General features: G+C 42.6%; 1 protein-coding gene across 1 annotated transcript; it reads left to right on the forward strand.

Annotated features, from left to right (window-relative positions):
- The first annotated feature begins 3 nt into the window (after positions 1 to 3).
- LOC6606427 (dopamine receptor 1) lies at positions 4 to 23,101 on the forward strand. The gene is made up of 6 exons (XM_032722769.1): positions 4 to 1,048; positions 9,892 to 9,952; positions 10,274 to 10,453; positions 13,738 to 13,867; positions 20,519 to 20,764; positions 22,481 to 23,101. The coding sequence occupies exons 1-6, from the start codon at positions 761 to 763 to the stop codon at positions 23,019 to 23,021; spliced, it is 1,446 nt and encodes a 481-aa protein (XP_032578660.1). The 5' UTR covers positions 4 to 760; the 3' UTR covers positions 23,022 to 23,101.
- Positions 23,102 to 23,515: the final 414 nt, after the last annotated feature.

A 23,515-nucleotide genomic window follows, 5' to 3' on the forward strand; every position in this document is an offset into this window, starting at 1 on the left:
TGGGAAAACGCGTCGGTGGAACAACAGGTGCTTTCCCTCATTTCAGATAACTCTTATGCTCTTTCGCTCCAAGTCTCTCTCTCTGCGCAGCGCACATATTCCGCCTTGTGAGCGGCATATCCTGTTGAATGGACTTCGCGGCTCCGGCGGAACTCGAAAGTTGTTGCATACTCTACGGCATTGGTCGTTCTCCGCCGTACTGATACCGTTAGTCGTGCGTATCCGGACAGTCGACGTTCAGCCTTCAGTTCGCACGGTTCGGCAAGCGGTGTCAAGCTGGAAAGATAGCGCCAGATAACACCAACCAACCAATATAATCGGACATAATCCCGAGTGCCGATCGAGAATTCTTGACGGGCGTACGTGTGTGTGTGTGTGTGTGCGAGTGTGTGTGTCAGTCAAGTGTGTGCTTACCACAAGCATATATGTATATATATATGGCATATGTATCAATCATTTAAGCAGTGACTTTAATGCTGTAATTTCGCCTGATTGATGGCTGGACATGACTCTGGGTCGCGTTTTCCGCGATGCCTGAATCTGAAATCCAGCGAGTTCCTCAGTCCGTATGAACATGCTTAAATTGCCGCATTTAATATCGAAGAAGTGTATTAGCAGAATGCTGCATTGCCGTAGTCGGGCAATTTATTGCCGTACCAGCAACTAAGAATCTTTCGCTGAAAAGAGGAAGCAACCATCCACCAACCATTCATTCACCTACACACCACACCCATTTGGTTTCCTAATCATCCTCGTTCCAATGACAAATGCAATGCGGGCGATTGCTGCAATCGCAGCAGGAGTGGGTTCAGTGGCCGCCACGGTCGCAACCAGCACCACCAGTTCCATCAGCAGTAGCGCCACCATCATCAACACCAGTAGCGCCACCACCATCGGCGGGAATCACACCAGTGGGAGCACCGGATTCTCCACAAATTCCACGCTGCTGGACGCCGATCATCTGCCGCTGCAGCTCACGACCGCCAAGGTGGACCTGGACATTGAAATCGACATCCAACTGCTGACAAATGGCTACGATGGCACAACGGTGAGTTGCGGAGGAGGACCGAAGTGGCAGGGACTCCGGGCGGAAACGAGGCCCGGAGTGGGTCGATTGTATTTATGTGGCTGCCAACGAGGCATTCATTGGACTTTGGCTTTGGATGCGGCCTTAGCTTTGGCTTTATGTCCAATGTTCAGCTCGTAAAATGCGCAGAACACGGGAAAAAATTATTAGTTTAGCAACAGATTTATTAGAATTGTGCTTGGTTATTAAAAACCTGCAATCCATAATGTTATGTCCTATACAAAAAAATATATTGCAATAACCATAAAATTACAGGTCAAGGGATCATATATTTGTGGAATAATAGGAATAAATAATAGGTGTTAAAAAATAGGTGTTACAGCGACTGTATAAATAGGAGCATCCCGAAATTATTTTCAGTGTAGTTTCAGGTATCCGTCGCCACTATAATTTACAATGTCTTTGTCTCCGATCGGGTGATGTAGGATATTGGCCTTCATGAGCTTTTCAGTTTTATTACGTGCTGGCATATTTCCCGAACATTGTAGTAGAGTTTTCTGGGTGGTTCGGTGGTTTATGGGGCGTATACGCAATCCGCGCGCAAATTGCTTAATAATTTGTCAAGACAAAAGGGGTGCAAGAAGTTATCAAATGAGGGAAGGATGGGTGATTATCACCCGATTATCACACACATCCCACACGCGTTCATAATATTTAATACAAAGTTTAAATTATAACAAAAGGTTGGCAGTTAGCAAAAGTTTGTTCCGTTCGCATTCCTTTTAATTTATATCACTTCTAGCCAACCAGCTGGTAAATGAAAATGAATGTGAGCCTCATTAGCAGCCAGCACATGGAGAAACTTTTGCTAGGATGCGAGTACACACCTCCATCGATGCATAATACGGTTTTCAAAGGAACTCCGCCAAGGATGTATACCAAAACCAAAGTTTATCCCTTTTTTCACTCGTGTGTATTTTATTTTTCCTCCTCCTCTTTTTTTTTTTGTTTTCTTGCTTTTTTTTGGGAGAACGAGCAATTTACGTGCTTGGTGTGGCAGCAGTAAAGGATATGAGGCAACGCACGCAGACGAGGATGACATAGATATAGATCTAAATACTTGTTGTGTGGAACGGCAAAGTTGTGCTCATCTGTTCGCACGTTTAACTTTCAATCGAATGTAAATAATGAGTATCACGTAAGTTGGGTGTAGCAAGGACATTTATCGCCGCATCACGTTGTCATCATGTTCATGTGCCGCACATTTTCCACGTAAATAGATTTTGAACTAATTTACAAACTGTTGAGGGCGTATTTACTACCCTGATTTACCGAACGCTAACTGGGTCAATTTAAGCTAATTGCCTGATGAAAAGTTCACATTTTTCCATTTACATTATGCATTTATAGCGAGTGCACTTGGTTTTTTATATACCAGACAACTTGAGACCAGTCTCAATTGATGTGAGCTAACCACAGGTTGACACTGACATTTGTGCCCATCATCTGTCAGCAGAAAATTGTCTTTTGGGGCGTAGTTTTTCCGCCCGCTTTTCTTTTCTCTGGCATTTGCATAATGCATCACGCATACGCCGCGTTGTGCATTCTAATTGAATTATTAATTTGCACTCGACGAATCTTGCCTGCATGCATAAAAAGCGGGCTTATGCTCGTACTTTTCATGAAAAGTCCCCAATCCCCATCCGCCGCATCACCTCCTTTAATCCATTGTGATTTCGCGTTCTTGGATGGGATTCCGCATTTTCTAGTCGCAAGTAAAAAACTTTGGCTTGCCATTGTTCGCAGGCTTTCCAGAGCAATAATACTAAAATATTAATAGACTTATTTGTTATTGCCGCTGCCATGTGGATTGCGCTTTCCATTCAGCAAATCGCCTCCTTTGTTATCCAAACGCAAATATATTCTTATATATATATATCCGAATCGAACCAGAGGCTCTGGAATTTGCGCAAATTTCCGCCGGCAATTTATCCAAATCAGTGGGCAGCAAGTGGGAGGGGGCGTGGCCGGATTGCTATCGATAGGCTGGCCAATTGAAATCAAGCTTATTTGGTATAGCTGTAATTGTTTGCTTTTGGCAACTCAACAATTTATTGGAGTGAAATTGTACGCTGTTTTTCAGTTGCCTAAAGCCTAATTGCAACATTTTCTTTTGTGGTTAATTTGAGTAGTATTAGACCGAATTCGACACCAAAATAATCTTATTAAGCCAAAAATAATGAATATAGTTTTCGCAATAAAAAGTAACCGTTCCAACAATTTTGCTTGATTTATAATTATATATTAATTGTAATTTTTAAAGCATAAACCGTTTTATAAATAACATTTTTATATGGCTTTGCATAGGCATTATGGAAGTCGTATACATTTAAAGTTTTCTTAGAAACTTTGTTGCCAAAGTATTAAAGTTTGAAACTACAGTTGTCTGTTTACTGTCTTCGATTTAATTAAGATGATTTCCTTCTAACATAGATGTTTGAGGCATTCGGAACATGGATCTCTAACAAATATTCCATTATTCTGGTAACTTTATTTTAAGCGTGCATCTTAATTTGATGCTTTCTCGCGCGGTCATTTTCAATTAGATCATGGCCACATAAAACAAGGAGTCTGAGAAGTGGTGGTGTATAAATTTCACCAATTTCGCCTAATTAAATGTGTGTGACAGCTGGCTGCCATAATCACGGGGCTAGCCGCAATATAAATGAGCTGAATGCTGGCATTTCCCCCAGAATAGGGTCACGGCATATATGTGTATAGGGTACATACCTATATGAAAACCGCATGGGACACACACAGTACCCCACCGAATGTAGGTGCATCCCGATCCCGATTCGGAAGTCACCATCACGACCATTCCACATTAATCTTTGCCACAAGAGCCACAATGTGTTTGTCTAGGTGTTCCCATTTAATTGCACCCCCCACTCTTTGCCACAGTGACTTACATTTTTTGCCCTGTTCGCTGGCGGGTTTGGGAAAAGAAAAAGCAAACGAAAATAGCGAGTTATTCGTGATTTTTATGTTGTCTGCATTTCGTTTACCTCTTTCATTTTAGGGCCAGGTGAATGGGGCTAAGGATTCACGATGAGCAGTCAGTGGGATTCAGAATTCAGTAAGCCCAAAAAGGTTCGCTGCTGATTGACCATAAACCCAGTTTATATATGCTGCTGCTAGTCCATGTGTGTGTGTTTGGGTCCCTTTTATTTGTATGTTGCCCTTATGCAGCCATTTTTATGGAGCTCTCCTCCTCGAGTTGAGCCCCTGGTATCAGTGGTTCGCCAATGACACAAAAGTGCAGAACGATTACTCGTGACAAGTCAATTTAATGGGGACACGACCATATAAAATTCCTAGGGTCATGTCAATCATCCGCGCCGGGTGTTCAAGTTTGCCAGCCATTGCCAAAACACAATCAAGATAATCGACTACATTTTTATTGCTGAGAAATCTGAGTTTTCTAACTGGGAGAATATTCTTAAGCACTGAGAATAACTATTGGTAACTTATAGATAACTACAAGTAAGAAATTACAAAAGTATTATCATATATGTTCAATATATAAGGGCAATATACTCATTTATTTTTTGCTTAAGATATAAATAAGGAAAGTTGTTTATTCTGCAACTCGATAGTTTAAAATAGTAGTTTAATGTTTTTTTTTGCCTGTTTTTGCTTTAGAAAAGAACGAGTAATTGAATTTTTTCGATAGCGATGGATAAAATGAGACCATCTGCCATTGAGACCACTGTGCAAGTGTGTGGGAACTTGACACTTGGCTAAGAGAAATCCGTGAGATATGGTACTCTCTCAGCCATTCTAGTCGCCATTTTTTCTCCGTTCAATTGAAACAAGTGCAGTTGCATTGATGTATCTGTATTCACACTCCAGTGACGTGTGAGTGTGTGTGTGCAGTGGTGTTTGTGTGCAGACGACACTTGTGCGAGTTAACGGGATGTTTGAGTTAAGCACACAACTGAACGCCACTGACTGACATCGTTCACTTGCCAAGTTTTTCACTTGGCTTCGATGGGAGATCGCAAAAGGAAAAAGATATGGAAAAAGTATAAAATCGATGCTCTTACAGAAATAGGAGATGCGGATGGAAATGGCATGCCGAAGATTAAGTTGGATAGGTTGAGCGATGGTAGCTGCAGATACTGCACATACAATCAGCTTAAGAGCATCCTACATTTTCCCCTTTCAACCACCCGGCGGCGTCATCTCCTGTTGCAGCTAATTATCCCGAAGTTGACAATACGCCCCGGGCAAATCAACATGGCAATCTGCTGAATAGCTGCCAAAACAAACAATCGCCGGTCCTCCGAAAATTGGCAGGCAATAGAGCAGCGATAAGGCAAACAATGCTGCAGCATTTGATTTACCTTCCAAGTGCCCAGGAACACACAATGTCCAATCGGAGCACAACAATCGGGTTTTGGTAATTATCATTGCTGTCGAGTGTATTTGGTGGGGGGACTAAATTTCTTAGTCTATTAAAGAGCGCACTTGAGTCTCGCAAACAAAACTTAAACTTTATTGGAAAATTAATGGAAAGATTAAAAATTTTGATTGCAAATCCGTAAGAGGTTTTCTGCTAGAAGCAATTTAATTGATGTTTGAAAGTTTCGAGCCGTAAAAGTTTATTTAAATTAGTAAAATTGAAACTAAAATTTATATATGAAATTCCAAGCTCTGGTCAGCTCATCGTCCTGCGGTAATTAACGGGAATACGATCTCGAAAAAGCAATCAACTAAGAGTATTTTCCCAGGATGTTTCGCATGCCCCAAATAAAATGAATTTTTAATAACAACTTGCCACAGCCGGGGGCAGAATGGGATGTGGTGTACCAGCTTCATGTCCATCTTGGGGTTATTTTAATTATTTATCCGTCGGCAAGTTCGACAGGAGCGTGTCGGTGTCTGCCTTGTGGTTAAAGGTTGTGTCTTTAGCACGTCCGAAAAATGCTAGCCAAACACTTGGTACAAGTGTGAAAACGCCGCTCGAGGGAGAATAAACTTGTTATCCATCATCGACAGACGGGGGAATCTAATTAGTTCATTTATAATTGAGGACGCTGCTCATCTTGGCAGGCGCTCAACCGGAGGAGGAAAATCCCTACTTAATGTCACACACTTTTCCGCGCCATCAGGCGCTCATTTGCATTTAATGGCCATGCATACATAGATAGATGCTGAGGGCCTCAATTACGACAGTTTTGACAGCCAGACACATGTGTCTGCGAGAGTTTCCCCCCTTTCTTTACTTTCTGCTTCGTTTAATTAAGCCGAAATTTCAACAAAGAACCCGAAGACTTACGCACATCAGCATTCCTGTTGACAGCTGTCTGCAGTAGCAACTTCCCCAACTTCTTTGCTGCACGGAGGTCCTTGAAATCGTCGACGGGCATTGACAGTCCAGACAATGGCTAACAGATGAGAGATATCCGAGTCTCGCAATTGTCACTGCAGTTAGCATTTGCTCGAGTGTTCCTTGGCCACATCACCATCACCTCCACCATTTTCACATTGCATAGCGAGGCAGCAAGTGTGTTTAGCTGAAGCAAAACTTAAAGTTCTCGAAGAAAGATTGCGAAAGCAAAGAACAAATATTTGTTGGGCGCATAAATCAGCTGTCTAGGCTCTAGAATTATCGTTTCTACGTGAGATTCCCATCCTTTTGTGTAAGGATTTCTTCCTACGACCTGCCGAGAGACGCCCACAGCATTTCTTGTTTATTGTAAGAATTTAAATATATGCTAAACAGCACGAAGCAGCGAATTTACTGGCTTTTGGCAACCCAACCAAATGGGGTTCAATGCGCCGCAAAAACCGTGGGCTTGCTAAGTTCAAAGTGCCGGGAAATTGAAAATTTATCATGGCACTAAACGAAAAAGGGAGGGAATCAACAAATATTTCCCTATAAGTATTAACCACTCATCAAAATATACTACATTTTCACTTTCTTCAACAATTTTTTTCAATGTAAATTGCAAATTTTCTATATATTCGACAGGAAAATCTCATTATACGTACAGAAATGCTCGTCGAACTGAATAGGAAACTGAGGCATAGCAGCTATGTTTTCCCCAGGTCCTTCAACATTGTTAAGGAGTTTTCGGTCTAGTAATTGTACAGAGCACTTAATTAACAACTATGCTGTGCCCTGGGTCATGTGGCACTGGCTCTGATGTTTGTTATCCTTGCAACTCTTGTTGCCGTAGGCGGAAGTGCTCAAATGACACTGTAAAGTGTGGAATACTCGGCGAGTCCTTTGGTACCATTCGCTTATTATTCAGCCTGTCGGCTCGTCCTTTTCCACTTGTAAATCACACTACTTCCGCCTACCTAGACGGCCAGACAAAGAACAGACAGTCGGATGGTTGGCAAAAATGCCACCTTTCCCTTGTTGTCCTGCCAACAGGTTTTGTGCCTTATTATTGTATGTCCTCCAGGTGTTCTCCGTGAGTGTGCGTGTGTGTGTGTGTGTGTGTGGGTCTGTGTATGTGTGTTGACGTTTAATCAACGCATTGTGCCATTTAACTCTGCAAACAAAGCCAAAGCACCCAAGTGCGACTCTAGCTGGTCTGGTATTTCTCACGTCCCACCACTTTTATTGCCAATTAAATGCAGTAACTGGTGTCACAGTTGTTCCTTCTGTTTTCCTATCCTTTCCCATTCCCCAACTGTTTAAATTTCTTTTTGCCCACACTTGGCAGATGCTGTGTTTATGCTTTCACTTTGCCCGCTGCTCGGTGAAAGCATCTAAATTAAAGCTTATAGCTCTTAGAATGAAACAATGGGACTTAAATGGAAGGTGCTTTAAGTAACTTTTCTAAATTGTGTAAACAGTCTTCAAAATCCATTAAAAGTCGGAATGTTACATGGAACAATAGGCTTTTCCTAATTAAAATACTCTCAATATGAAAATCTCATTCCCAAAATGCATGCTAAATATACAAGAATAAAATTACTGCAATAAAATGTAGCATGAATTTTTCGGGTTCATAGGTTTTTTGTTTATATACATTAGATCTGTTTTTTATACAATTTCATTTCAATCATTGGGCCACTTTCAATTTTTAAATGAAAGATGTTGGCAAACTCTACCTTAAATTAAGTGGAAACCGGCATTTTTTTATGGTCCTGGCCATCTCCGATGGTGGATATCGCAGAGTCACGCTTCCACTTCCGGACTGTTAACTGCTTTTTAATGATGCCTCTGCCGCCAAAGAATCAGCGACATGAACATAAACATCAACATCAGTGTAATGTTCGTCCGCATTACTGAATCTGGGCAGCAGCTGATGGTGAGTTTAATGAAAATTCACTTGACATGAGATGGCATTTCGTGTAAGTTTTATAATCTTAAGTGTTTTTTATTGTCCGGAGCAATTCGCTCGTGATGTTAAGCATCAATTAATTTTGTTTACTGTTTACTTATGGTGCATTTCACGTGACAATCCCTTTGGTAACCCCATCCTTGTGTACTTAAGCGAATCAATATAGTTTATGAATAAGTAATCGCATTTCAGTGCATTTATATTGCCGCTTGGAGTGCTTGTTGTATTCGTCCAGTTAAATATTTACGCAATTTGAGTTATGTACGAAGTGCCTATGGTAACCTTAATCTAAGCATGAATAAATTAACTTTTGTATAATGGATATACACGATATTGCGCATACGTCCCGTTGCTTAGCCCGTAAGTATGCTATATTTGTGGCATTATACGACCACATTTGAGCCGATTAAACTAAAGTTTCCATTTCAAACAATTAACAATTTTAAAGTTATTAAGCAGCTTACGCACAACACACACACGTAAGGCAAGAACAAATTTAATTAAACAAAAAGTTCCAGGTCCAAGCTGCAAAAGTCTGAATACCAACGGGGAAAATATTTATATGGCGTCGGCAGTTTTATGTTTGAATTAATTAATTGCATTTGTCAGCGGTTTCGGGTCTGCTTTTGAGCATTTTATTATGGCCTTCATTATGGTTATTTATTCCCGTGGCAATAACGCGCAAAGGATACCAAGCTGCAGGCACTTCGTATCCTTTGAATTCTGCGAATCCTTTCCTTCTGCCAGAGTAATTGCACTGGGGTCGCCGTGATGTACCTTTTCGTATTAATTAACAAATTAATTTACAGAACTCAATTGTTCAATCGTGTAAATAGTTGGAGCCAACCAAAGGCAAAGGCAACCGCCGGAATTCCAACATGTCTGGTTGCCCAAAAGCAAAAGAAACCACAAGACAAATTCCAACTCAAAGTTGCCACAAACAGACGGATACATAGACGCACACATGCATGAGTATATATTTTTTGGGCAAAATATGGTGAGCTGGGAAGGCGCTTAGTGAAACAAATTAATTTCATTACAGCCCTGGCAATTTTCTCGAAATTTTGTCAATTTTAATTATGAATAATGCCATGCCGCTTGGTGGGCTTCTTGAAGAGGATTGCCGCTTGCGGTCCTGCCACAGATGCCACAAATGATTGATAGTTTTTTGTATGGCCAAGACGTGCGTGCCACAAACAGCCAGGATGACAAAGGCGAAGGAAAATGAATGGGGCAAAGTTCAGGGAAAACTAAAGCAGATGCCAGCTAATTAAACTCGAAAAATATTTCACAAATTTAATTAGTTTGCGAGAGGAGAACAAAGACATGTGGGAAAGCAGCAATTCAGCTAGTTAATCAGTGATTGTTATAAATAGTTTTTTAGTTAATTATGGAATATTAAAGAAAGTTCTTCTTAAAAATTCAATTGTAACCCGCACTTTACGATCTTAAGCTCGAGCAACATATTTTCTACCATTTAACAACCCATTCGAATTGCAGTTGACATCGTTCTACAATGAGAGCAGCTGGACAAATGCGTCTGAAATGGATACAATAGTTGGTGAGGAACCGGAGCCGCTGTCACTTGTGTCAATTGTAGTTGTTGGTAAAGTAAATGTCGTTGAATGTACAGCAAGAGCCACCCACCATCTCCACCACCCAACCAACACTCGACCACTTTCACCGCTCTCACGGACACGGACACGACAATTATCTGTAAAATTGCATGTTGCATGTGACACAAACACAAATATTACGCACACGCACACCCCCTCACGCACACCCATCCCTCGATGTTCACCCGCCCACATAAGTATGCCATATCATATAGTTCGCCTGAGCAACGATTATGGGTGTGATATTTGACTTGGACTCACCGCAGGCATCTTCCTATCGGTGCTGATATTCCTTTCGGTGGCCGGAAACATCCTGGTGTGCCTGGCCATCTACACGGAGCGCAGCCTGCGCCGGATCGGCAATCTGTTCCTGGCCTCGTTAGCGATTGCGGATCTCTTCGTGGCCTCGCTGGTGATGACCTTCGCCGGTGTCAACGATTTGCTGGGTGAGTAGCGTATCCCTAATGCCATGCGGTAGCTTCTCAGTCAGCGTAATGGAATATTGCAATTGAAATTCGCGTTAGCCCAGCAATGAAATTTATGGAAAATGCTGCAGGCGGTTCCATGGAAATGGAAATATGCGAATATGGGTATATGGGCACCGACGAGGGTGTTGCTCCACTCAACCATCCGCGCACCACTCGAGCCCATTTGACATGCCTGGCAGCGCTTAAAGCCGGATTTTATGTGGCTTTGTCAATGCCTTTTAAAGTGTCAGCTGCACAAGTCGACGCACGAGTTCCCCCGACTTTTCCGAGTTTTCCGAGTTTTCCGACCGAGCGTCCATTGTGATTGCACAAGATTTCCTCCTTTGCTCCTATGCCATATACTAAAAACGAGGGCTGCCTTTGCATTTTTAAGCAAATAAACACTTGGCTTATGTCGGACTCCAAGCTCCAATAAGCCATGCTTCATTTGAAATCCTTTGAAATATCTGAGACAGAGACGTTCAAAAGTACAGCTTAAGTGTTTCAATTAAAGTACTCATATTGGAGTAACCTTTTATGTTAAAAAAAACTTGATAACCGAAGTAAATATTTTAATTTTGAGTGGTGACCAGTTTTCAAGGCCTTTAAAATGTTGCTTTAAGTCAGTTGATTTTCGTTAGTGTTACTATTACAATTTCTATAAATCTATTTATTCAAACTCTACTACTGACCCTCGACACCTCATCGTTGGACGAATGGTTGGAGTCAGCCAAACAGGAATTTCATTTTAAACCAGTTGTACATCTGGTGCCATGGCTAACATGCAGATGCCGAGTGCAACCACACATTCTGATTATTTTCCATTAGCCATTCCCGACTGCAGCCATGGCAGTCATTCCTTGAGTTATTCTGCCGGGGGATACTTCTCCATTCCGATACATTTCCCGCCATTGAGGCTGACAAAGTTTCGCCTAGTTGCAAGTCTGGAATATGAAATGCCCCTGTATATGTACATATGTGCCCCAGTTTCTTACCCAAACCAATTTGAGTGCCGTTTATGGGTGCATTTTATTAATTCGAGCGACAACGGAGATGCGAAACTCGAGATGGGAACTTGTCGGGCCAACATTGGCTAAGTAAATAAGAGGAAAATTAGGCGAGAGCCGTGCAAAACTTTTCAGCTGGCACATGGGTAATTGGGGGTTCGAGGAGCCGGGCTAACAACGTGTTCCGGTTCAGGAAACATGCAGCTGACATCAATGTGTAAGGACTCGCTGGCACACGCGGCAAAAAAGTGGAAAATCATAAACAGCAAACAAAAGAAGAAAACTGCGAGCTTGTCATATGAGTCTGAAAATGTGAGAGGAATCCAGAGCGATGCGGTGAAGTGAAGTTGGGAAAAAATGGGGGATGAGTTGAGGTGACATGTGTCAGAATTGCCAAGGTGTGTTTGATAAAAGGGGTCTTTAGGCTGCAGGATATTCAAAATATGGGCAAATTGCATATAAGTCTAACTAGAATTTTTAAATGGCGATGACGAAACTTTTAAATATTGGAAATATTAGTTTAAAAAAGATATTTAGCAGTTTCAAACATTTTTTTTAAATTAAGTGCCCCAAAAATTCTTCCAGTTCTTAAGCCCCCTCGAGAAACTCCCCCCATGAGCCACTGCAACCACCCACTTACCCTCGCGGGTGTGTGAAAATAATAAACGACTTTGGCACTCTGAGGAGACGAGTGCCGCGTAAGCGAGAGTGTGAAAAAATAAATAAAAACGCTCAGCTGCTCAAGACAAACAGATGCCTGGGGTCCTGCGACACCCACACTTATGCAAACACACACCCACACACACAAGGTGGCACACATGGAGGCAAATTATTTTCGCCAAGGCAACATTTAGCACGCTCGAAGACAGGCAAATCAGCAAATAAACATGGTACGCAATTGGACAAATTCAAACAACAGACCGGGCGAAATCCAACAGATGCTGCCAGCCCGAGGAATCGGAAAAACATATAGCATACGGAATACTTTTTGGCCAAGAGCCATTCATATGCGTATGTATGTGTATGTATATTGAAAGCGGCATAAATTATTTGCTAGCTTGAGTACAAGCTTCTACTCTTCTTCGTACTGCCAGTATTTTCCCACCTAATATAGGTTTTTTTTTCGATGCCATGGGCATTTTGGAAATGCTGAAGCTTGCTTAATTTGACGACAAGGGAAGTTGGAATATGAATCACTCCAAGGCTCAGGAGTCTGGAGTGCAAATGTGGTATTTTCAAAGTGTAATCAAATCCTGGAACAAAGCTCTTAAAAGAATAAGATTTTAAAGAGATCAACGGTTTCAAATGATGCTTACCAAAATGGTATATGGCTTATAGTGGCATTATGACATTTTTTTCAAAGGATACTTGGTACATTGCAGTAGACTTTCCCATAATTACCCCAATTGAAATCACTCAATTTAAAGTCATTTCTGCTGACTGGCTTGACCAACTTTGATATTCTGATAGCCTTGTCTTTTGATATCCCGATGATTGAAGGCTGAGCTGGGTCGCTTTGCTTTGACCAGTTGCGTCGGCACTTCCTGTGGCATTTAAGAGCCATATCCTGCCGCACGCTTGATTAACTGGCATGAAAGCTGTAACGAGCATGATATGCATATTCTTATCGACCCAAATCATGAGTTGAATGCCACAGCACGAATAAATACCCTTTTTATGCGGCAAATCTGTTATTGAATTTATGTGTACAGCGGTGATGTTTTTCACCATACCGCCTACCACTTTCCCAGGACTCAAAGGACATCCGTTTCTGGTCACGCACGGAACATCAATCGAGTAGGACGTAATTGCAACGCACTTATGAAATTGGCAAGCGCCCGAAAAAATAAATTATTTGTTTTCACTTTTGGCCGGGGCGAAATGAATTTTAAATACCGAACGGCCCAAAAAGGAGACTCTCGTGAGTGTGTGTGAGTGCTTGTGTTTGTGTATGTGTGCGGAAAAGGGAAGCACAGGAAACGGAAATGAATTTATGAAATCATTTAAACTCAATTTACGTCGTGAATAAATAAAACAAGAACATGGCGACACTGGTTGCCTTTGCACTCTCTGTTGCTTTTCCGCTTTTCCCGCCTGCATTTGTTTCTACCGCCGTGCAAATGAAACAACTTTTTTGTCCCCGTCCGGCCGCAACATGGCAATTTCCGCCACGTCCAGACAGAAAGTACTTATTAAGCATTTTAAACAAGCAATCAAACACTCGTTCAACACGCTTCTCCACTTTTTTCCTTGCAGGATATTGGATCTTTGGAGCGCAATTTTGTGATACTTGGGTGGCCTTTGATGTCATGTGCTCGACGGCGTCAATTCTGAACCTGTGCGCCATCTCGATGGACCGCTACATTCACATCAAGGATCCGCTCAGGTGAGTGATTGTCATGATTGTGTCAAAAAAATAAAATATCCAATCCATAACTAATTGTCCGGGCTGTCGGAGTTTGACGATGATGTGACTGCGGAGCTTCGTCCTCGAATCGATTCATTAATGTCAGGCCATTGCAGGTGCTTTGTATGCACGTTACTCATACGCCGCGTTGTCATGCCAGTCACGTTTTTGCTCTACTGCTGCGAGTCCTTCTCATTACGAGGACTCGAGTTCTTTACGGCGAAAGGGGCTCATTAAACGACGCTCATAATTGTTTCATTAGTAACAGATTTATGGCGCATTACGAGAGTTTTTGCACTTCTCCGAAGACTTCATCTTCAAGTTCTTGGTTAAGCACTTTTGAATCAGCGTTTCAGCTGTGGTTTTGTGGTAGCCAACAAAGTTCAGCCAAGTCATGCTCTTTGGGTCTCTGGGTCAGACCAACGAAGAGTAACAAAGGAAGTGTCATTACCAACTGGTGAAAGTGGTGAAGTGGCATTTTGGGTGGCTCTATTCAGATTGTGGGGGTTGCGCACCAATAATGTTGTTGTATAAAGTAGTAAGAACTATTGGACTGAAATAGAATATGAATTCTAGGAGCAGACCAAACTGAAATTATGAAATTAATATATTAATATATTGTTGCGCGCTTTTAGTTTTTAATACAGTTCAAGATAACAATATGATATACTTACTAGTATTTTAACCTTTGACCAGCTGTCTTAGATATCGCTTTATCACACCCTCTGCAGATGACTTCATCTGTCAGCGCGCCGAAGGCTGTCCAAATGCTCCATTATCGCAGTTCAATCTACCTTGTATATCCGGCACGTTGCTCCAGCTGCGCTATCCCGGCAGGAAGCTCCAGAGACAATCAAATTCTGCTGCCTCAGGTGCTGTGTGTCCTTGTGTACGCTCTATGTGGGTCTGTGTGTGTACTGGGTGTCCGGTGGGGGGTGGATGTGGGTATCTGTACGCTCCCTCGACTGCGACAATGACAATGAGCTTGTCCTGCTGTCGTCGTGGCCTAAAACGGTGCCAGTCAGCCATGTTAGTCTGCTTTGTAGTCAGCAGTTGAAATTGATTTCTAGTGGCGAGCAATTCTCACAAAAGCAGTCAGTCGAAAGTCAGCTCGGTAAACTTGAAACTAGTTTATCAAGCCATCCACCAACCCCAGAACACCCACTCCCCCACCTTTTTCCGGCTGGACCACAACAATTGTGTGTTAATTAAATTTTCAACAATGCCTCGGTCCCCAGAAGTGCAATCCTACAAATGTTTTTTGGCTTACGAATATTACATTTGTGGCCAAGAACAAACGCACAAATTTATTATGTGACAGTAGCCACAACTGAATTCCTTCATATTTGGCTTTTTGAGTGTGCAAACCATTGTCTGCACGTTATTCTATTTTATTTTTTCACGTGTTCACTGCGAAAAAATGACTAGACTATTTTTTCACGTGGTCACTGCGAAAAAATGACTAGAGTTTAAGTTTCATCGAAATATTGAAATGCGAATAGCAATCGCAATTTCAGAGCCTTAAAATTAGCTTTTTTTATAAGGTAATATAAAAATAAATGATATTATATATTATATTTGAAATAACATTTCTTTTGTCAATGCATACGAGTTGTGTTAAAAATGACGTTGGTCAAGTCGCTGACCGTCGCAAAACGGGGAGTTGGCTTAGAGCTGGAGTCCCGACGAAATAATTGCAGAATGGATCCCTATTGGGGAAAAGGGTATTGTTGGGCAGGGAAAAACGGACAACAGGGGGCAACTATGGCAAATCGAGACAGTTGCCAGCCCTAACCCATAGCGCCATGTCATGAAAGAACCATAATAAATCCTTTGATGCTATTTTCAGCCAAAAGCCAAAAGTAGAAAAATATATTTTCCACACCGCCCCGTTGGCTGTAGCTCTTCCTCTAGCTGTTGCTCTTGCTGTTCTGCTTGCCACCTGGGGTAAGCTTATTCGCTTATGGAAAACGACACGACATTTGTGTGGGTGGGTGTGGGGCAGCCGCTGGCCCCACCTGCTGAATTTTCCACCCAGCTTTCCCATCTATCTGTGCATCTTTTGTGTAGCCGAGTTCACGTAACGAGTTGGCGAGCATATAACGCTTCATTGATGTGGCAAGTTGATGTCGTGGCGACCTGAAAATTCAGATTGCAAATTTTGTATGGCACGGCAAAAGGATTTAAATGAGCACGGGCACGGGGGAGCCGAGTGGGATGGATTTTGGTGGGGTTAGTCTAGCAAATGACAGTTTTCATGGAATATTTTTCCTGATTCTGAATTCCGTTTGTCCTTTGGGGGAGCGGGTAAGGAAATGCAGATAGATAGATGGAATTGAAAGTGAAATTAAGCACGGCGAGCAGATAGATTTTTCACAGGAGGAGAAAACTTCATGCTCGACATCGGATGGTTGATGAAGGGTGAACAACACAGAACGCTCGATTGATCTTGATGTATTGGGATTTGCTTACATTGCAAAATCAAGCAGCTGCAAATAGTCAAGCAAAAAGTCTTAATTCTCTTAATTTTATGCAAATATTTATTGAATTAAATCATGATATTAAGAATAGCTTATCTGTAAATCAAAAAGTTCTCAACTAATTGTCGCCATCATCCGTTTTCCTCAAGTAATTTAATGAATGAATTTCACTGATACATTTTAAAGCCCAACCAAATTCAATTACCATATACCCAGACTCACTGATAAATGTGTTCTGCAATCTAAATGGTGCCCTTCAATCGCTGACTTACGCCGCCTAATGCTGTCCGATATTAATTCAAGCCCTTGGGTTAATGACATTTGCATAGCCCCTCAGACCTTGTGCCCTCTGGCCATTGCCTGGAAATTGACTTTAGCCACCTGGACTCGTTTCCATTCGCACCTGAGGCAAATGGGCGGGATCAGCAGTTTGCACCGCCACCTAAACTATTCAGGTGCCTGAGACATTTTACACTTCAAATGTCAAGACATCGCTCATACCCAGCAGTCTCTTTGTGAACCTGAGTCTGAATCTGAATCTCAAGGAGCTGAAGTGAGGGCAGGGAAAATTGCACGGAAAACTCAGCGCAGCGCACAGTTGCCAGCTTTTGTGTCTTGTGAGAAATGGTAACTGGGTTCCTTGCGATGTGCCTAGCCCATACATATATATATATGGCTATGCCGGGTCCAACTCCAATTCTAGAGCTCCCTCTTTATGTAAATCTGATTTATTTGCATGTCAAAGTGGAGGCAGCAGCGCATTTCTTTTTGCACCGCTCAACAAGGGGCAAAGTTCACGCGTAGGCGTCTCATTAGGAGTCGAGAGCCACCAGCCCCATGGCAAGCAAGCAGCTCCATCATCCAACACCCAAGAAAGGACCATTCATCTAGGACCTGTCGCTCGACGGAAGAAGACAGAAGAAATCGCTGATTCAGCGTGTTTTCTTAGCGTTTTAGAATAATTGCAGGCGTTTAATTTAATTGCGCGCGACTAGATTTTCCGAGCCGGGAAATTGGCAAAAACAATTTGGATAAAAAGCGCGTGCAAATTTAATTAGTAGAGAACAGACAAAGTGAAGATGAAGCGGCAACCCAAATATAACGTAAATGAGAAATTTTCTTATTTTATGTGACAAGTTGATGCCGTTTCGCCTCTTTTCGTATTTTGGCCGGCTTTTTGTTGGCACTGCCGTTGACTTTGGCGCCTGTCATCATCGTAACTGTCAGGCGCATATGTGAAATTCATTTTAAACTGCAATAAAAACTGAAAGAACAATGAAACCTTGCCGCAGGCAAGGAGGAGCTTTCAAGGGAGGCATTCGGTTTGGTAGGATGAGTTTTGAATGCTATAAGGGTTCTTTTTTTGCCCAACAACCGAAGGTACAACACTTAAAAGCACACTGAAAAACCTGTTCCAGCAACAATGACGCATCTGGGAACTTTTTGTAATTGTGTTTTTTCACTTGTTCTGGTCGTGGTTGAGGAAATGTAATACCGAACTATGGGGTTGGAACCAACATAAAAAGAATTGAGAAATCATTGGGGACTCCTAGGGCGCTTTTATTGTAGAAGATTGAAAATTGATGGTGGGGGTTGATAAATCAATGATGTACAACAAGCAGAGGTTCATTTTATTCTGTAAGGGAAGCCCTTCGAATTTCCTTAAACTCAATGAGAAGATGTGTTACAAGTTTTTTCTTAGAAATGTGACAATGTGGTTAAAGTGTTGGCAAACTAATAATTGGCCTAATTTGGTTCTGATTTATGATAGTAACTTAGGTAGAATAGTTTATACTTATATTGTTTAAAATTACTCTCTGGCCATTTAATTATTTTTAAATCTTCGCTTTCATTTTGAACGTCTTAAGTATATTTATTTTGTATACCCGAAGTTACAAAAAATCTAGCCACTTTCTCAACTTTTTGACCCACAGTGCGATGAGCACGTGCTAGCAATGACAGTTACAAAAACGCTCATAAAGAGCCATCAAATTTCCCATGCCGAAACAAAAGCGGCCAAGCTGGCATGGCAGGAGGTCAAAAACGAAGAGTGGGAGCGACTCAAACTATGCAAATGACGGCACAAAAAGCGGAGGGTGGAGAGGATCCTTGCGGAAGGATCGTCGTGCGTGCCTTGCGGTAATTTCTTGAGTGCATGTGGGACAAACACAAAAGCCACCGCATGCCACGCAGCCAGTCAAGCCGGCAGCTTCGATGAGAGCGTTAAATGCAAATGTCCTTCGCCTGGAGCGACCTGCTCCTGGCACCCACCCACATCCTCATCCTCATCCACACCCGCTGCCATACCCACACATACAAATATTCAGCCTGGAACACTCTCACACACGATTTCAATTAGCCTGGCCCATCGATGGCTGATTGGCTCCTCCACTTACCAACACAAGGCCAGAGCAAATCGTGTGTCACCTAATGGCTGCAGGTCTTTGTGCATACATCAAAGCGTATACCTCAGCCACTCAAAGACACTGAATTAGTGCAGGTAAAAGGAAGAACGCCAGGCTGGGGAAAAGAGGGTAAGCTGGTGGAATAAGTCCACGAATCTATAAATATTTTTTAAGATAAAATCCATATGAGAAATATTTATGTAACGTTTAAGATTCAATTATAAGTGGGGTAGTTTTTAAATGATATTTAACCCAAATGAAAATTTTAGTTTTGTATATATAAGTAGCTGGATCATTCAGCAGGATTATTATTTACATTTATAATTTACCTTTGTTAGGTAAATAATAGTTGTACCTATTATTTTCACCACGACTGTTCACAGGTGAGTGGATCTGCGGTGCGGGAACTCAAGCTGCGGGCTTTCGTCACATGGAAATCAATTTTCGTGCCGAAAACGAAATTGAATTTGTATGTGAATACAATTACATAAACTTCCGTTTCCGCTCCGTCATCATCCTTGAGCATGAGTGTGTGTGTGTGTGTGTGTAAGTGCGTCCTTGTATTGAAATCGAATTATTCTGTTTGATTTCCTGCACAAGCCAAAACGATGCGGCATATGGCAACAGAAGCGGGGATCCGAAACCCACACCACTCCTTTGCCTTGTAAATTTTTGGCTGGGGGATTGGGTTTTCGGGTTTTGGTTTTTGCGTTCACTGCAGACTGCTCATTTCCTGCTGTAAAAGCAAAATCGAAGTCAGGAATCGAGGATGATTTGCATATGCCACTCTCCGCAATGCGTGTGCGGCTTGTCTTTGGGTTTTCGGCCGATTTGTCGCCCCGACCAGGGCGAGTAATTAATGACATGCGGACTGACCCTGAGCACCTGATCCGGTATCCTTGATCCCTGAATCCCAGTTCAAGCCTGGGAATCCCACTTTCTGGTGGGCCGGCCCAACACTTGTCGCGCACACCCGAAAATGATGTTGCCTAATGGCTGCTGGGCACTGAGGGATTGCCAGGGACATGCAAAGCCACAATCAGGACATCGCTACGTGGTCCATGCTCTTGTTGTCCGCTCCCCTAATTCCGCATATCCAACGTGTTGCTCCAGCTTATGTACACTTAACCAATTTTAGAGAGGGCGTAGAGCTGAAATATGAAAACATTAAATGGGTTGTTTAGATGCTAACTATAAAATTATTAGAGTTCCTTGCTATAATTTATATAGTAATTAACAATTTCATAAATATATTAAATGTATAAACAAGTTCTTGAACTAAAATTCTAGAATTACATAAAACCTTTTTAGGTAATGTTTTATACCAACTCTTATCTTTTAATACATTTTTTAAATTTGAATAACAGCGGCTTCGTTAGAAAAACATTTACTCCGTAATAGAGTTACTTTTACGCAGCGGCTTTCAATTTGCAAACAGTATTGTATGAAATGGGGCTTAGTAGAGAAACTTTTCGAATAATTAAGCACGAGCTTTAAATCGTCGAACTTTAAGCAAAACTTTTCCCGAGTGTGTCTGGTGGCGGTGTATGTTTACCCTTTGCCGCTGTTACCACAAGGGCAAAAGGACAAAAAGGGATACGCCAGGAGCAGTTTGGGAACATATCAGCGAGCAGGAAGTTGGGATGGGAATAAGGCTGGAAGAGGCGGAGGAACAGCAGGCATGGCGCGTGTATTTCCGCTTCCTTTGCCGCAAATTGATGCAACCCTTTGCTCCTCTCTTGCAGATACGGCCGCTGGGTGACACGACGCGTGGCTGTCATCACCATCGCCGCCATTTGGCTGCTGGCCGCGTTCGTCTCCTTTGTGCCCATCTCGTTGGGCATCCATAGGCCCGACCAGCCGCTGATTTTCGAGGACAATGGCAAAAAGTATCCAACATGCGCCCTGGACCTCACGCCCACCTACGCCGTCGTGTCCAGCTGTATCAGTTTCTACTTCCCCTGCGTGGTCATGATTGGCATCTACTGTCGGTAAGTCAAAAAGGCACAATAACCCCCTGAAATGGCCGGTTCCGCTGGCCAGATTGCGGCAAAAGTTGTCCGTTTCGTTGTGCGTGCATAAAACATGAAATGCATAAAGTAAGATATTTCCAGACGCCTTCAGCTGCAATTATGTAGATACAAATAGCCCTGGGCTTTCGCAGAACAACACAGAAACTTCCGCAGGCACACAAAAGTTTTGCCAAAATCTCTCTCCAAATGAAAACAAAGCGAGAACTCAAATATTTTTATGAGCAAAAATAAAAGTTGCGACATGAATGCATGCCTTCTTATTCCAAGCCAAGTTTATATACTCTTTTGAAAGGACACATGATAAAACAATAGCCTTGTTTACCCATTTAAGCATGAACAATTTCTATAAACAACTTTATTTAAGTTTTCTGAGATCAATTCGTTAGCGTAAAAAATATTATTAGTGAATATTATTGTTATTTTGGTAGTAGAATTCTTATATAAACATAGACAACTATTTGTTTTAGAACCTGATATATATATTACGTTGAATACCCTCCGCGCGGGCAAATAAAATTGGCCAGCAGAGCAAAAAGGAAGTCGTGGCAGAAGTAGTAAAAAGTAAATAATAAAATGTTGTAAAAACTGACGAAGTTGGCTGCTATCGCACTGCTGAATATATCAGAAAAATGCCGCAAGGACCTGCGCCCCTGATGGCCTCCAGGCACGAGAGCGAACTGCGGAGGCGGAAACTGATTGTGGGCAAGGGGTTTTGGGTTGAACAAATAAGCGCACGCATTAGTGTCCGTCTAAGTAATCCCCAGGAGCTGGCAAAAGACTGGGGCGTGTGCGAAAGGACTATGCAAGGACACACTCACACAACATCAACGGTATAGCGATAGCTGCTCATCAACGTTTCGGCCAGCGGCACGTTGCCATTTTAGCTTAACGAGATTTGCAGCCATTGGCCAGGACCTTGTCTCCCGCATCCCAAATCCCTGTATCCTCTCATCAAATGGATCCCCTGTTGGTTGGCATTGGAATTTTCTATCAAATTTCGGTTAAATTGCAGAATAAATATACTTTTATCGTCATAATTTGTGCCCCTGACATAGCCTGCTCTTGTCCTGTTATCCTTTTTATGCGACCAACGAGTAAACACTCACAGGAACAGGCACATATGCTTGTTTATTTGTGTATGCGGCATATGAGGAGAAAGTGGAGTGGGCGCGATACAGCTTAGAGAGCGACTCAAGTGGAAGATTGGATATGATAGTCAGACATTGCGTATACGCAATGTGTTTCCTTTGGTTATTGATGTGGACAGAGCCATTGTTGTCGGCATCCATTTAATTGACATGCCAAGCGGCCCAAGTGAATAATTATCATATCAATTACCAGCAGTAACCAGTAACTACATAGTCCGTAACCAGTGGCAAAATAAGCAGAAATCGTGTCGTGGCAACAATCGAGAGCAGTCATTCATTAGGTGATAAATAATTGATAATATCATGCTTTCGCAAGAAACATCAATAAACACTAAAGTGTAATGTTATGCTGTCATTATGAAACTTTTCGATGACACTGATTTTACATTTACCTTTGTACAAAATGACTTGGCATCTTTCATTGTTTCTTAGCCAAATGATTTAATTTAATTGTATATTGACATGAATATATCAGCAATTATTTTGTATAACTCTTTAATCCTTCCTTTATTTGCATGCTTCCCAGGCTATACTGCTATGCCCAGAAGCACGTGAAGTCCATCAAGGCGGTAACTCGACCAGGTGAGGTGGCCGAGAAGCAGCGGTACAAGAGCATCCGGCGCCCGAAGAACCAGCCCAAAAAGTTCAAGGTGCGCAACCTGCACACCCACAGTTCACCGTATCACGTATCCGACCACAAGGCGGCCGTCACGGTGGGCGTGATCATGGGCGTGTTCCTCATCTGCTGGGTGCCCTTCTTCTGCGTCAACATCACGGCCGCCTTCTGCAAGACCTGCATCGGCGGACAGACCTTCAAGATCCTCACCTGGCTGGGCTACTCGAACTCGGCCTTCAATCCGATCATCTACTCGATCTTCAACAAGGAGTTCCGCGACGCCTTCAAACGCATCCTGACCATGCGCAATCCGTGGTGCTGTGCCCAGGATGTGGGCAACATTCATCCGCGGAACAGCGATCGCTTCATCACGGACTATGCCGCCAAGAATGTGGTGGTGATGAACTCGGGCCGCTCGAGCGCCGAACTGGAGCAGGTGTCTGCGATTTGACCAAAAGGCTGTCTGAATCTCACTGGCGGCGGAGCCACCTGGCTGCCCTGCGGATGCGGCGGTCTGCGCGTAGACGACGATGACGATGGAGCGCTGACCACGCGGTATGTTCCATGAGATTCGGTCACGGCGGCCACCGCCACCATTGTGGAGACCGTGGAGGCCGCGCAGATGGAGACGGAGCTGCTCTAGGCCGGCAAATGGGTTCCTAAAACCAACTCCATGTCTCACAGTTTAAATCGTAAGCAATCCCAGCCCTCTACCCTACTGATCCAGTGGATATGGAAACCTGTAAGTATTATCAGCGCGTCCCCGAGACTAAGCAATCAACTATGCGTATACTTAATCGCACTAGTATCTAGCTGTAAGTCCCACTAGCAAAAAGAATAAGAATCGGAAAAACAAAATCGAAACCCAACCCGAAACGTGATTAGGTCTAAGATCTTCAACCCGGCACCTAAGAGAGCTTCTAGTTAAGTTTCTGTTTGGATATT

This window comes from Drosophila sechellia, chromosome 3R (assembly GCF_004382195.2).
Source record: "Drosophila sechellia strain sech25 chromosome 3R, ASM438219v1, whole genome shotgun sequence".
NCBI lineage: Eukaryota > Metazoa > Arthropoda > Insecta > Diptera > Drosophilidae > Drosophila > Drosophila sechellia.